This window comes from Manis javanica, chromosome 3 (assembly GCF_040802235.1).
Source record: "Manis javanica isolate MJ-LG chromosome 3, MJ_LKY, whole genome shotgun sequence".
Classification (NCBI taxonomy): Eukaryota; Metazoa; Chordata; class Mammalia; order Pholidota; family Manidae; genus Manis; species Manis javanica.
In genome coordinates this window covers 209,128,504-209,140,652 of record NC_133158.1, presented here as the reverse complement: position 1 = coordinate 209,140,652, position 12,149 = coordinate 209,128,504, and the positions used below count along the sequence as shown (strand labels likewise).

The 12,149-nt window shown below is 42.5% G+C and overlaps 1 protein-coding gene across 2 annotated transcripts in view; it reads left to right on the top strand.

The window, feature by feature from the left end:
• The window catches only part of EBF2 (EBF transcription factor 2), a 180,868-nt gene that overhangs the window by 117,491 nt on the left and 51,228 nt on the right, over positions 1-12,149 (top strand). For both annotated transcript variants that reach the window (XM_017649090.3, XM_073232706.1), the window contains exon 7: positions 8,320-8,401. In XM_017649090.3, coding sequence (XP_017504579.1) covers positions 8,320-8,401 — 82 coding nt within the window. The remainder of the gene's footprint in view (positions 1-8,319; positions 8,402-12,149) is intronic.

The window sequence follows — 12,149 nt, the reverse complement described above, 5'->3', positions numbered from 1 at the left end:
CAAAGGGCTCTCCAAAGACGTCGGATGGGAACCATCAGAATGACAAACATGCTCCTACTGTTGCGTTTCATTCCAGTTCAAGCCCAAAGAGCTCAATTACTATTTTCATTAATGGTGTCAGATTTTCATCCGAGTGAGTGCATACACAGAGCCTTTTCCTCAGAGACGTTTTTTCCCTATGAGCCTCACGGTGCCCAGTAATGGAATTCAGGAGAGTGAAGATGAGTCTGAATATAGGGGAAACAAAAATTCCCAGCATATCACCCCAGGTCCTCAGAAATTGTGGTATGTGGCTGGTCTGAAATAAGTGGAGAATGGAAGTGGCTCTTTCTTTCTGTGCCTCAGCGACTGTTTACAGTCAATCGCTTGCCACTTGAGCCATGGGAGACATTCGCTTGAGAAGAAATCATGAAATGGCTTCGAAATGAAGTCTATTGATATGGAGTCAGAATTACATAGTGGGGGGAAGTCGCTCTCTCCTGGCGCCTCAACAAATACGCAGATCCTACTCGTGAGGCAGTGTGTTTGGTGACGAAGGATCTATTGCCAAACTGAAAAGCCACTTCCCGGAGCTTGTAATTGGAGTGAATGTCAAATAGGAAGTGATTCCATCGGGCCTCTTGCCAGTTAGGAACCCAATGATTTTGCCTGACCATAGTTTACTGGACACGGTGATGAGGGTTTTGACCCACCATCTTTTTGCTGCTGTTCTTTTCCTGCAGTCTGGCGTAACAGATTAATTACATGTTCTTTTTCTTTTTACAATATCTCTGCCTCAAAATTAGGGGAAGATCATCAACTGGGACATACATTAATATTGGAGAGACAAGCTGTGCAGAGGGAACCAGATCTGAATCATTGGCAGCTCCCCCTGATATAATTTTGCTTGGGAAATGGGCCATTTAAAAATGTGGTAGAGGAGAAGGAGTGTTCAGGAGAGGGGCTTAAGCAGACCTAGGAGAGGGCAAGGAGCTACCTTACTGGTGCCAGGCATTCACCCCAGCACTTTGCATGGGTCACTAATTCTCACTACTGGCCCAGGAGGTCAGGTTATAGAGGAAGAAACCCTCATTTTTACAACAGACGTTAACAGCAAAAAGATAATAATAATAATTGCCGAAGCCTTGACGTCATGTGGAAGTGGCTTGCTGGGGACACCCCAGTGAGCTGCCACATGTAAGCCTGAAATTACCTGCTGCTAAAGGAATCAACTTGCAAGTCTATTTAAAAATCTCCAGTGTAGGAGTCTCCTCTGTCCCTCGGGTAATGCTTTCAAAATTTAGCTTTGGTGACTCGATTCTCAAAAAATGTTTTACAAGACTTAATTTAACTTTCGGCACTCTGCGCCTTCCCCCGCCCCTGTAGCTTTGATGGACAAGTGGCCTTGAATCGGTCCCATCCACTGGAGCAGTCTTTGCTCCAGTTGTTTTTGTAGAGGGATGCAGCCTCTCGGGCGAGTGGGTTCTTGCGCTGTCTGGTTTTCTGGATATCTGATAGACTTGTTTATCTTCCTCTGCATACTCCAAAATAGCCACAGAATTTCTAGAGAATTCAGTCCCTGGTAGGAGTGATAGACATTTTTGTTTGTTGACTTGTTTTGTTTTGTAACATGAAGAATGACTCTACTCTCGTTTCCAGAGAGATGAAAGATGCCAGGTTACCCCCCGTGAACTGCAGTGAGGCCCTGGTCCCCTGACATAAAGGGCTGCTTGGCAGTGTGTCCCACCTTTCCCTTCAGAAGAAGCTTGGCCAAGCTCTCTCGCCAAAGCCATGTTTTTCTAAGACTCAGACAAAGCAGAGTTTGTTCCTCTCGTAGCTCTCCCAGTGACCAGCTGTTTGACCCGGGGCGAGTAACCTAACCTTTCTGAGTCTTGTTTATCTCCCCAGAAAATGGGGATGTTAATTCTCCTACTGCCAGAGTTGAGTGGACTAAATGAAATCCTACATGGCAAATAATATGAGGTCAATGAACATGGGCTACTTATTTATTATCACTATAATTAGTCTTTTAGCCAAGGCGAGTTAGAGAGGCTGAGTGTAGTTGGAAGTGAGAAAATTCATTGCTTAAAAAAAGTCTGTAAGGAGCTGAAATCTTTTGAATCTAAAATGACCTTTCATTGAAACAGCCTAGGTGAATCAGTTTTAATGGTAATACAACCCTTCCATAGGGATGTCCGTAGATTAAAGATTCTGCACCTGTTCTGTTCATGAATTTGTATTTACATTTTAAGGTATTATTTAAATAAATGGATTACATAAGAAATCAGCTTATAAAAATGAGTATTTGATTTAAGCCTAAAAAAGCCAGTCAAAACTTTAAATCACTCTGTCAATCTTCCTGGGCCTTTGTGCTGGTCCCCATCTTGGCCAGCAGACTCTAGTACCGGGCATTCTTAGATGCTCCATTGTCAAGTTTTTAGGATGTAACAAGAGCCAGTGGGGAGTTTGATCTCCCAGGGTCCCTGCTCTTGTGGGGTTGAGTGGGCTTCGTAAGGCTCTTAGAGGTTCAGGGCCCTTTGTGCCTGGGCTGATTCCCTGCTTGGGCTGCCTGCGTTTGGATTCTGTGGGAGGCTTTTGGGGGAGGGAAATGTGTTCTCTCTGTTGTCGGAAGGTACACAGAGGATTTTAGAGTTCAGACGTGGATTAAATCTGGAACACTATCGTGTTTTTCACTGTATCAAGTGAAATAATTTATTCAAGGGTTTTCCTACCATATAAAGCAGTGAGCAGCCATGTGGCTGTTCCTAAGGTGAGAAAATGGCCCCGTGGGTGTATCCGTCCAGCCCAGCGCCTCAGTCTGCGTAGTTCCCCAAAGGGTGAAAGCTTGGGAGGACCCTGGGAGGAGAGAGGCAACTGCCCATTCTTTCAAATATGATTTTCTGATCCAGCCTGTCCGTACACTGGGTAGTTCTCAGAAATAACACGAGAGTGTTTTAAAAGAAAAAGGTTATCTTCTTTTCAGAAGCACACACAAACAGTGGGAGCCAATTGTATTTTAATTTATTGGATTCTGGGTTAGCAGAAGAAGGGTTAGTAGTTGATCCAGATAAAATATGTTTTGCTCAAAAAACAAGGGACACAGACCTTTAAGCACCTATGTGGTTTGTAAGGCCTTGTGGCCTCTGTATATGGTTGACTTTACAGATCCAGGCTGCTTTTGTGGCCATCGTGGCAGAGAGAAAACTAGACCCAGCACCTGCACACTTGGCCCTCGGACAGCATGAGGGTGTTCTCGTCTCTCTGGTGCCCGATATGTGGCCATGTCGTCACAGAAGTGGTTTCCAGGGTAGGCAGAATTAGAGGGTTTTTCAGCAAGTAAGTTTCAAGGACCAAAGGTAGTTTACGTATTATTTTGCATCGAGTAAGGCTCTGCACGGTGGTAGCTGTGACTGGTGTCAGATTCACATTCCTTTGATACACATCCCAGTCTAGTCTTCTTCTTGAAAGCAGCTTTCATACCTTCCACAGTAATTTCTAAAGATGTTTTGTATTACAATTTCTTAGAAGCTACTAGGTCTTGGATTTCAAGGTGGGGGTAAATTGAATGGCCTCTCCCACAAATCTGGAGGAATATGCTGGGGTTTGTACTGGTGAAATCATTGGCTCTAATCCCGGAGTCTGGTATGAATATTACGAGTTACCCTTCCTGTGAGTCAGAGACTTCCCACTGCCCCCACCCCAGGACACTAACTCTACACCCTCTTTGTGCATCTAGGCTGAAGCGCCGTTTTCGTTTCAGAAGGGCTCAGGACACGGCTAGCGCACCAAGGAACTTTCCTTCCCTTGTATAGTGCTAAGGGCTCTGATGTTCCAGAGATTGGAGGGGCAGAGATTTCTTGGGTACTAGGTAATCCCCTGGGATCTTACTCAGGCCCATACCCAGGGGCTCTGGGCTCGTCTCAGAATCTGAAGATGCATATTTTGAATAGTTTGGTTGTGTGCTCTTGAGGACAACACTTAGTCCATCGTATTCACCATTGTGCCTAAGTCTTCATGGCACATACTACACACTTAATAATTGATCGAGTGAGTAAATATGTGAATCCAGTAGGCATTTTCAGTAGTAAACATTTACTGCCATGCAACTATTTTTGGCCTAATGTTTTCCTTTTGGGCTGCTTTTGTCCCCTCACTCTCCAGGAAATCAGAATTCTTCATGTTATTTTCCTTTTGCTTTTTTCATATCTTGTGTTCTGAAGGTTTTGTTTTTTTTTTTACATTTGGGTAAGACTAAGAAACTTTATTACAGAAAATAAATGCACCCAATGTCTTCAAACCCATCAGTGACAAAAACAGACACACAGGAGACAGACAATAGTCGCTACATCACAGCCTTGTTCTTTCCAAAGGTAAAGCATCCTGCAGGAACGGGGTGAGGGGAAATGGTTTGCTTTTCCTGTAAACAGCTATACTGAGATATAATTTACATACTATAAAGTTCATCCTTTCAAAGTATGCAGTTCAGTGGTGTTTAGTATATTCACAGGGTGCGCCTATCATCACAATCTAACTGGTGCAGGAAACACCGAACACCAGCTGGAGCTTGCTGCCAGAAAGACCGAGGTTCAAATCCTTGTTTCTGCCCCTTACAGAGCTGTATAATCTTGAGCAAAATTTTCAATTCCTGGTGCCTTTGTTTTTCCTAGTTAGGCAGTGATCTTCACTCATAAAGTTGCTGTGAGAAATAAATAAGGCAACGTATACCAAGCATGTAGCTGGGAGCGTGGTGCAGAGTAGGCATTTGGCAAGCCTTTTTTCTCTCCCCTGTGTGACCCCTGTCCCCTTCAGCTGCTGGACCACACAGGATGCTGAGCAGAGACAGAAATGGCTCTGATCTGTGACATTCCTAAGCCCCCTTCTGCCTCAGAAGCATACAGAAAGTATCCTAAGGAATAGTGTGTCTTGTTGAAGCATGCCCATCCAGCTGGGGGTACCACCAGCTCTGGCCAAGGCATCAGCCAAGATGTCCCATTTTCTACCGATCAGCTTCCCCTGCATAGTTTTCCTTTGCAGTCGCAGATCAGTGGATCCGACCTGTCTCTCCGAAAACCTCTGCCCACACTCCTACTTGGACTTCAGTGAGTCATGATCTTTTTTGTCTTTAATGGTTTCTTCTTTACACGTAACCATTTCTGGAAAGGTTCTCAACTTGATGCATTTTTCTCAGCAATCACAGAATATGAATGTTGGAAGGAACCCTAGAGATAATCCACCTAACCCTTGTTTTAAGGGTTGAAGAAACTGAGGCCCAGAGAAGTGGGGTAACTTGGTTACATAGTAGCTGGTAGCAGGTCAAGATTAGCACACTGCCAGCATTTAGTAAATACTTGTGGAGTGAAAGAATGCCTTTGGGCACATCATGTTGTCTCAGTGGACCAAGGGGCTGGGTTGAAATCCGAGGGCTGGAGTTCTCATTTGGACCCCACCTCTTTATTCCTCTTGGTCTATAAAAACAAAGGTAAACCCTGTAGGCTGTTTGTGTTCACCCTTAAGGAAGATATCGGAAGCCTTGCGAAGGGCGCCACGCTCAGTGGTTATGGCATTCATGCAGTCAACAATGCTTGGAGAAAGGGGGAAATAACAGCTTCCATTCTGAGGAGAATCTGCACATTTGGTCTGAATCTTGTAATTCCTTTTGGTTTCCCATTTCTGAGAGGAGAGAGCTGACATTTTCCGGGCAGCTCTAGCTTCGGAGGGATCTAGATCCAGGGGATTTGTCCCCTGAAGTTACCCTATGGTTAATGGCTGGTGTGGTTGGTAAAGGGTCTGTTCCAAGCCCCTGAGCACTGTGGGAGGAGGGGCTGAAGGGGAAGGAGAGGAAGACATCAGTAACAGGAGGAGAAAAAATTGGAGTTGTCAGTAAGCCCAGAATTCTTTTTAATTAATTCTTAGGTCCACCTATGAAGTATCCAGGCCATACTTTCTGCTGCGGGTCACTTAGCAGTAGCTGTGCCTTCTTTTAGGAAGGACTCTGCGATGTAAGAATTCTCTTTCTCTCTCTCTTTTTTCTCAGACTCCCTCCCTACTCCACTACTTTCTTTCCCTTTGTGAAGGGAATGTTCTGTCCTTAGTGTGCATGGGGCTGTGGAGGTCGCAGACTCAGACCCCAACCACCAAAAGAGTCAAAACTGGGTGTTTTCTATCCAAAGAACTGTTAAGGGTCCTAATTTAAAATGAATAAACCCTTTCAGCAGGTCCTTGTTTCCCTAAATTATTGTGATTTTATGTAAATACTGTCTCCTTTGCATTTGTCCACCTACCACACTACTCATTTAATAATGCCTTCCTGCACACGAATGTTTTCACCAGATACACTTTGGACAAAGGGTGGGACAGGGAGGGGACAGTATAACACACCCAGAATGCATTATTAGAAGCCCAGGTGTGGTAAAACTTTCCAAAAATCGAAGAGTTAGTGGGGAAAAGCCCTGGGTTTGGATTGAGTGGGGAAAAGATATAACTCACTGGTGGGGCTTCAGAGGGGCAATGTGGTGTGCAGTGGGGGCTGTTGTTCGGAAAGAGACTCAAGTGTGAAAAAGGCAGGTTTTGAATATATTGTGAGAGCATCTCCATGCATGGTGGGGGGCTGTAGCAGAGATGTTGCTCTGAATGCACAAATGAAAAAATGTTTCTGCTTAAAAAAATAAAATGTTTGAATTCTGATCAATCTTTCCTTAAATAAAAGCAGCTCTCCTTTTTAACTCGCTCTGACGGCTATGGACGGACTTTCACGGCAGTCTGGCGAGCAGAGGCATCAGATGGTGACTCTGAGTTCTGTGTAATGCAGAGTGGGACCTTCTCTCTGCCTTGTCATTCTGGAGGTATAAAGACCCCGGACACCCTTACAGCACGGGAAGCAAAGCCTAACCTCCCACCCCAGAAAAGATCCAAGAGAGAAATGAAAAACAGGCATCGTAAAATAATGAAAAAATATTTAACTGTTATTTCCAAATTCACACGCAACCATATTCACAGATAGGGGTCAGGAGGACCTGACCAAATATTTTTAGCAAATGCAGAGTATATGGGCCTCAAATACAGAAGATGCTCTGAAGAGTGCAGTCCCCCTGCGGGCCCCCTTATCATTTACTGTTTTTCTTTCCATTGGGTTTTTTTTTTCTTCTGTAAGTGCTAAATACAATTAATTGGAGTGCTTTCCGATTCTTTTGTGTGATTGTTAAAAAAATTAAAATAAGCAGCAGGTCACTGTGACAGCATCACACCAACATGGTTTCAAAATAGATTTTTTGGAAGCATTGTTGATTTCTACTTATTTTTGTTGGTAAATCCTAGGGAAAATGTATATCTTTTCCTTTAAAGTTCTAATTCAAGGCATGGATGTGAGAGTTCTGGAGGGACTTTGGGACTGCGGTAAAATTTCGTTGTCATAGTAACAGAAAGGGAAATAGGCCTAGCTCACCTGGGACTTTAACACTGCAAAAGCTGGATTTTTTTTTTTTTTAAGGAAAAGGACTCTGCAAGTGAAATAAATGAAAAACTTACTGTATTTTAAATCAAAATTCCAAATAGGAAATAGGTGCATGGCTGAAAAGGCCACGTCTGCCATTTTTCTTGGTTGATATGCTTGTCTGATTAACAATGCTCACTTTCAAAATTGTAGAAATAGTTTATTTAGGGGGATCTTGGCTTCAAAAATATGTCTTAGGAATGATAACCTTGCACTGCTGATTCTGTGTCTTTGTATTTGTCTGGATAAGTGCTAGAAGGTCTGAAAACATTTGCTTTTGTTATTAATTATAAAATGCCCAGCATATACCTGCACAGACTGACTCTGTCTTTGGATGGGAACATGCTATTTTCTGGTGTATATACATTGGTTGAGAATACTAGGCTCCCTTTGTGTGTGAGGGTGTATGTGTGTGGTGTGGGAGCATGAGGGGGTATGTGGAGGGCAGAAAGCCACATACGGGAGGAACCCTGGGATTTGGGACTAAGTCATGCCATTTTTAACCTCAGAGCAGGACATGTTGCACAGCAGGAGTCACTGCTGTGGTTGGGAACCTTTCTGGGGAATTGTGGGGGTGCAGAGAGAGAAAGTGCCCGAGCAGCCCAGGGTCGGGTGTGCAAACCAGAACTCAGCTTGGGAACCCTGGCGCGATCCTTAGACTTGCTTTTGATTGAAAACATTCAAATTTGCAAATTGCAAAGGGTCAGCAATGTTCCTTCCCAGGCAGGGCTGGCTGAAATTCCCCAGACCTGAAATACAATCACTTTCAAACCCAATCCAATATAATGCAGATATAGTCTCTCTTAAAACAGGTTCCCTTAAAAATGTAACACATTGCTTTCTCTTCACAGATTCTTTTTAAAATTTTTCCTCAAGTGCAATCAGAATTGTTTGAAAACAGCAGGAAACCCAAGGGACATGAGAAGGTTTCAGGTAAGGGGCCTGCTGTTCTTTCCCTCTAAATAAGTCATCCTGTTTTCTCTCTCCTTAGCACTATTTCTTTCTTTTTCTTTCTTTTTTTCCCTTCGAGGACATTATTTACCGATGCTGCTAACAATAAAAAAAAAAAATGACTGTAAGTGATAAGCCTCATCAGATAGCATGGAGGGTTTCTTCATTTTGTGGTGTTTAGACCTTCTGCCTCCATTGCCAAGGCCCCAAGGGAGGACACGACCCATGCGGGAGATTTGATTTTAAGCCCTCAGGCTGCCCTTCACACACACAGCTGCCCACAGCAGGAACCGTGTTCTTGATATTCAGCCACCTTGGGATTTTTCAAAGCAGCCTCTCTGTGCTGTCTGCAAGCAACAGCCTCTTCCTCTGCTTTCCCACCGATTAACCATTCAGTGGTTTCTCTCGGAGGCCCCGGGAAACAGCAGCCCAAACAGACATGGTCACTTTAAGATCGCAGCATGGCAACAAGACCCACGGGACAGTGACCCAGCTGCCTGGCAGTTAAATCTGCCACCGGTTTCATCACCCTTGCCACCGATGTACTGAGGATACGAGCTAATAAAAACACCGACAGGCAAAGTGTGTCAGGGTGGAGATGAGAGGAAGTGCAGCCCCTCTCGGCCTCCTTCCTCAATCCTTGAAGGACCCATAGTTAAGCCACCTGGCCGCCCTGCCATTCATGGCCAAGCGAATACGTAGCGCTCCCATCCCCAAAGAAAAATTAAACACACGTTAAACAATAGCATTCGAGCTTGAGACTTACAAAAAGAAAAAAAAGTCCTGGTAGCAACGAGAGAGGTGGGGGTCACTAGCCTTGTGTGGCAGGCAAGAAGAGGGCAATTCTGGAAGGAGGTGCAGGAGCCCGGATCCAGGGGACCCCCAGGTCTGATCAGACTCCCTCCACCAGATACTGGCTGTGACGCGCTCACCTCTGGGTGCTCGCTCCGCACTTGCCTTTTTGAAATTCTTAATACTTTCTGAACAACAGGCTGCACATACTCAATTTGCACTGGACACCATAAATTATATTTATGCTCCTGCCTGACACTCAGAGAGCTTCTGTGGTTGGGGAACAGAGCCATTAAAGAGTTAATAGGGGGCATAGGCACACACACAAGGCCAGAGAGAACTACTTTGAGAAAAAAAGCTTTTTTTTTTTTTTTTTTTTTCTGCTACATGATGGCTATCAAACAATCTTGCTGGGATTGGGACATTTTTCGTTAGTTATTTGACACTATTAGCAGCCTCTCTTAAAAAAGCGAAGCCCTCCTTTCCATCATGCGTATCTTTTCCCGAGGCTGTATGATAGGAAGACGAATAGAAATGAAATGAGCTTCCTTGGGGATCGAGCAGGAACACCGCACAGAGTGGAAGCTTATGGTACTCAGTGTTCCAAGTGGAAATGTAAATGATTTCAGTCCAAAAAAGTGTGAAATTCAAAAGAATTCCAAAGGGCCTTGATGACCCAAACTTAGCTTTCACTTCTGGAAGAAACAGACAGTGAGAAAGGGGTGGCAGTTTGATTCTTGGCCCCCACCCCCACCTTCATCTACTCCAAAGACTTTTAAATTTGAGAATACTCATAAATTTAAAGAGGGTTTTAATAGAATGCCTTGTCATTACATTTATCCCAAGCTTTAGAAATGTGTTCACGGAGCAAATGCATGCTGGTATTACCTCTACTTCCGTTATTTACTAAGTGAGTTTTTCAACGTGCTTGAGTCTTCAACAGGGATAGAATGAATATTTCTGATCTTAAAATGTTCAGGAATTCTCAACCTATGTGTAAGTATTTGACTTTTACAAAGACAAGAGAAATTTTTGTTTTTTAAGTTTCTGGATTCTGATTGTCTTATTTCTGGCATACAGCTGAAGTCAGCTGGCATTTTTTTTTTGCATTTTTTATTGAGAAAAAATTCATATAACATATCATCCACCATGTTAACCATCTTAAAGTGTGCAATTCACCAGCTTTTAGTATATTCACAATGTTGTACAACCATCACCAATATATAATTCCAGAACATTTCCATCATTCCAAAAAGAAATCTCATACCTCCCAATTCCCTTTTATCCCCACCCACTGGCAACCACTACTCTCTGTCTCTTTGGATATGTCTGTTCCGGACATTTCATACAAATGAAATCATATAAATGTGGACTTTTGTTTCTGGTTTCTTTCACTTATCATAATGTTTCCAAGGTTCATTCACGTTGTAGCATGTGTCAAAATTCCATTCCTTTTTATGGCTGAGTAATATTCTATCATAAGACTATACCATGTTTTGTTTATAAGTACTTCAGTTAAAGGACACTTGGGTTGTTTCCATTTTTTTGGCTTTTATAAATAATGCTGCCATGAACATTTGCATATGAATTTTTTTGTGAATAAATGTTTTCACCTCTCTTGACTGTATACCTAAGGGTAGAATTTCTGGGTCATATGGTAATTCTATATTTAACTTTTTGAGGAACTTCCAAAACTGTTTTCCACAGTGGCTGTACATTTTATATTTCTATTTCCAATGTTTCAATTTCTCCGTATCTTTGCCAACACTTGTTATTTTCTGTTAAAAAAAATTCTAGCTATCCTGTGAGTGTGAAGTGGTATCTTATCTCATTGTGGTTTTGATTTGCATTTCCCTAATGACTAATGAAGTTGAGCATCTTTTCATGTACTTATTGGTCATTTGTATGTCTTCTTTGGAGAAATGACCATTCAAATCCTTTGCCCATTTTTAAATTGGGTTATTTGTCTTTTTATTGTAAGAGTTCTTTGTATATGTGGGATACTATTCCATTATCAAATGTGATTTGCAAATATTTTTTCTCATTCCATCATAGTCTTTTCACTTTATTGATAGTGTCCTTGGATGACCAAAAGAATGGCAATTTTATATTCAGACTCTATTGAGAGTATAAACTTCAGTGAAAGCTCTTTTACATGGAGAAGGCTATTATGGAGAAAGGCTTGACTGTGCTACAATGGTTAAGTGAGAGACTTGGATCAAGTTCAAAATACACAACAAAACTAGAGGTTTTTGGTGGTGGGGAGAGTGATCTGAAGGGGTGGCAGTTTAGGAATCACTGGAATATATATATATCTCATTTGGAACGACAGAGGTAATACTTTTAAACCATGTTGACAATGACTTCATTTTTCTACTTTTGTTATATGACCAAACACACATTTAATTGGAAGTATTCCTTCGTAGAGATTTGATCTGAACAGAAGAGAAATCTGACCTGTTTCTAATCAAATCATGAATCCAACCGAACTTTCAATTCTCTCACCCCTCTTCTTTCCCTTCTCCCCAAAACACAGCGGGACTTGGGTTCTTTTTCCAAAAATGATCAAATGAGAAAAAAAATCATTGTATCAAAGTTATTTTCCAGCCTGAACTGATCTGTCTTTAATTCAGTTCAAGTCCTAAGTGTCAAGGACTTACAAAATATTTATCAAAACACAATGGGCTTTGACTCTTTTTAGCTCAGACCCCTTTAAGAATTTGGTAAAAGCTATAGGTGGTGTCTGCAAGAAAAAGCTACACTTGAAGTGTTTCTTAAAATGTCAGGGGTTCCTAGACTTCTTCAAACATCTCTTGTATCCCATGGACCCCTTATGTAAAGAAATGAAATTCATCTACCAAATGGGCATCCTCCATGTAATTTACCCTTACTGTGGGGACCTGTCCACTCAGTGACATCTTCCCACTCTCTTGACTAA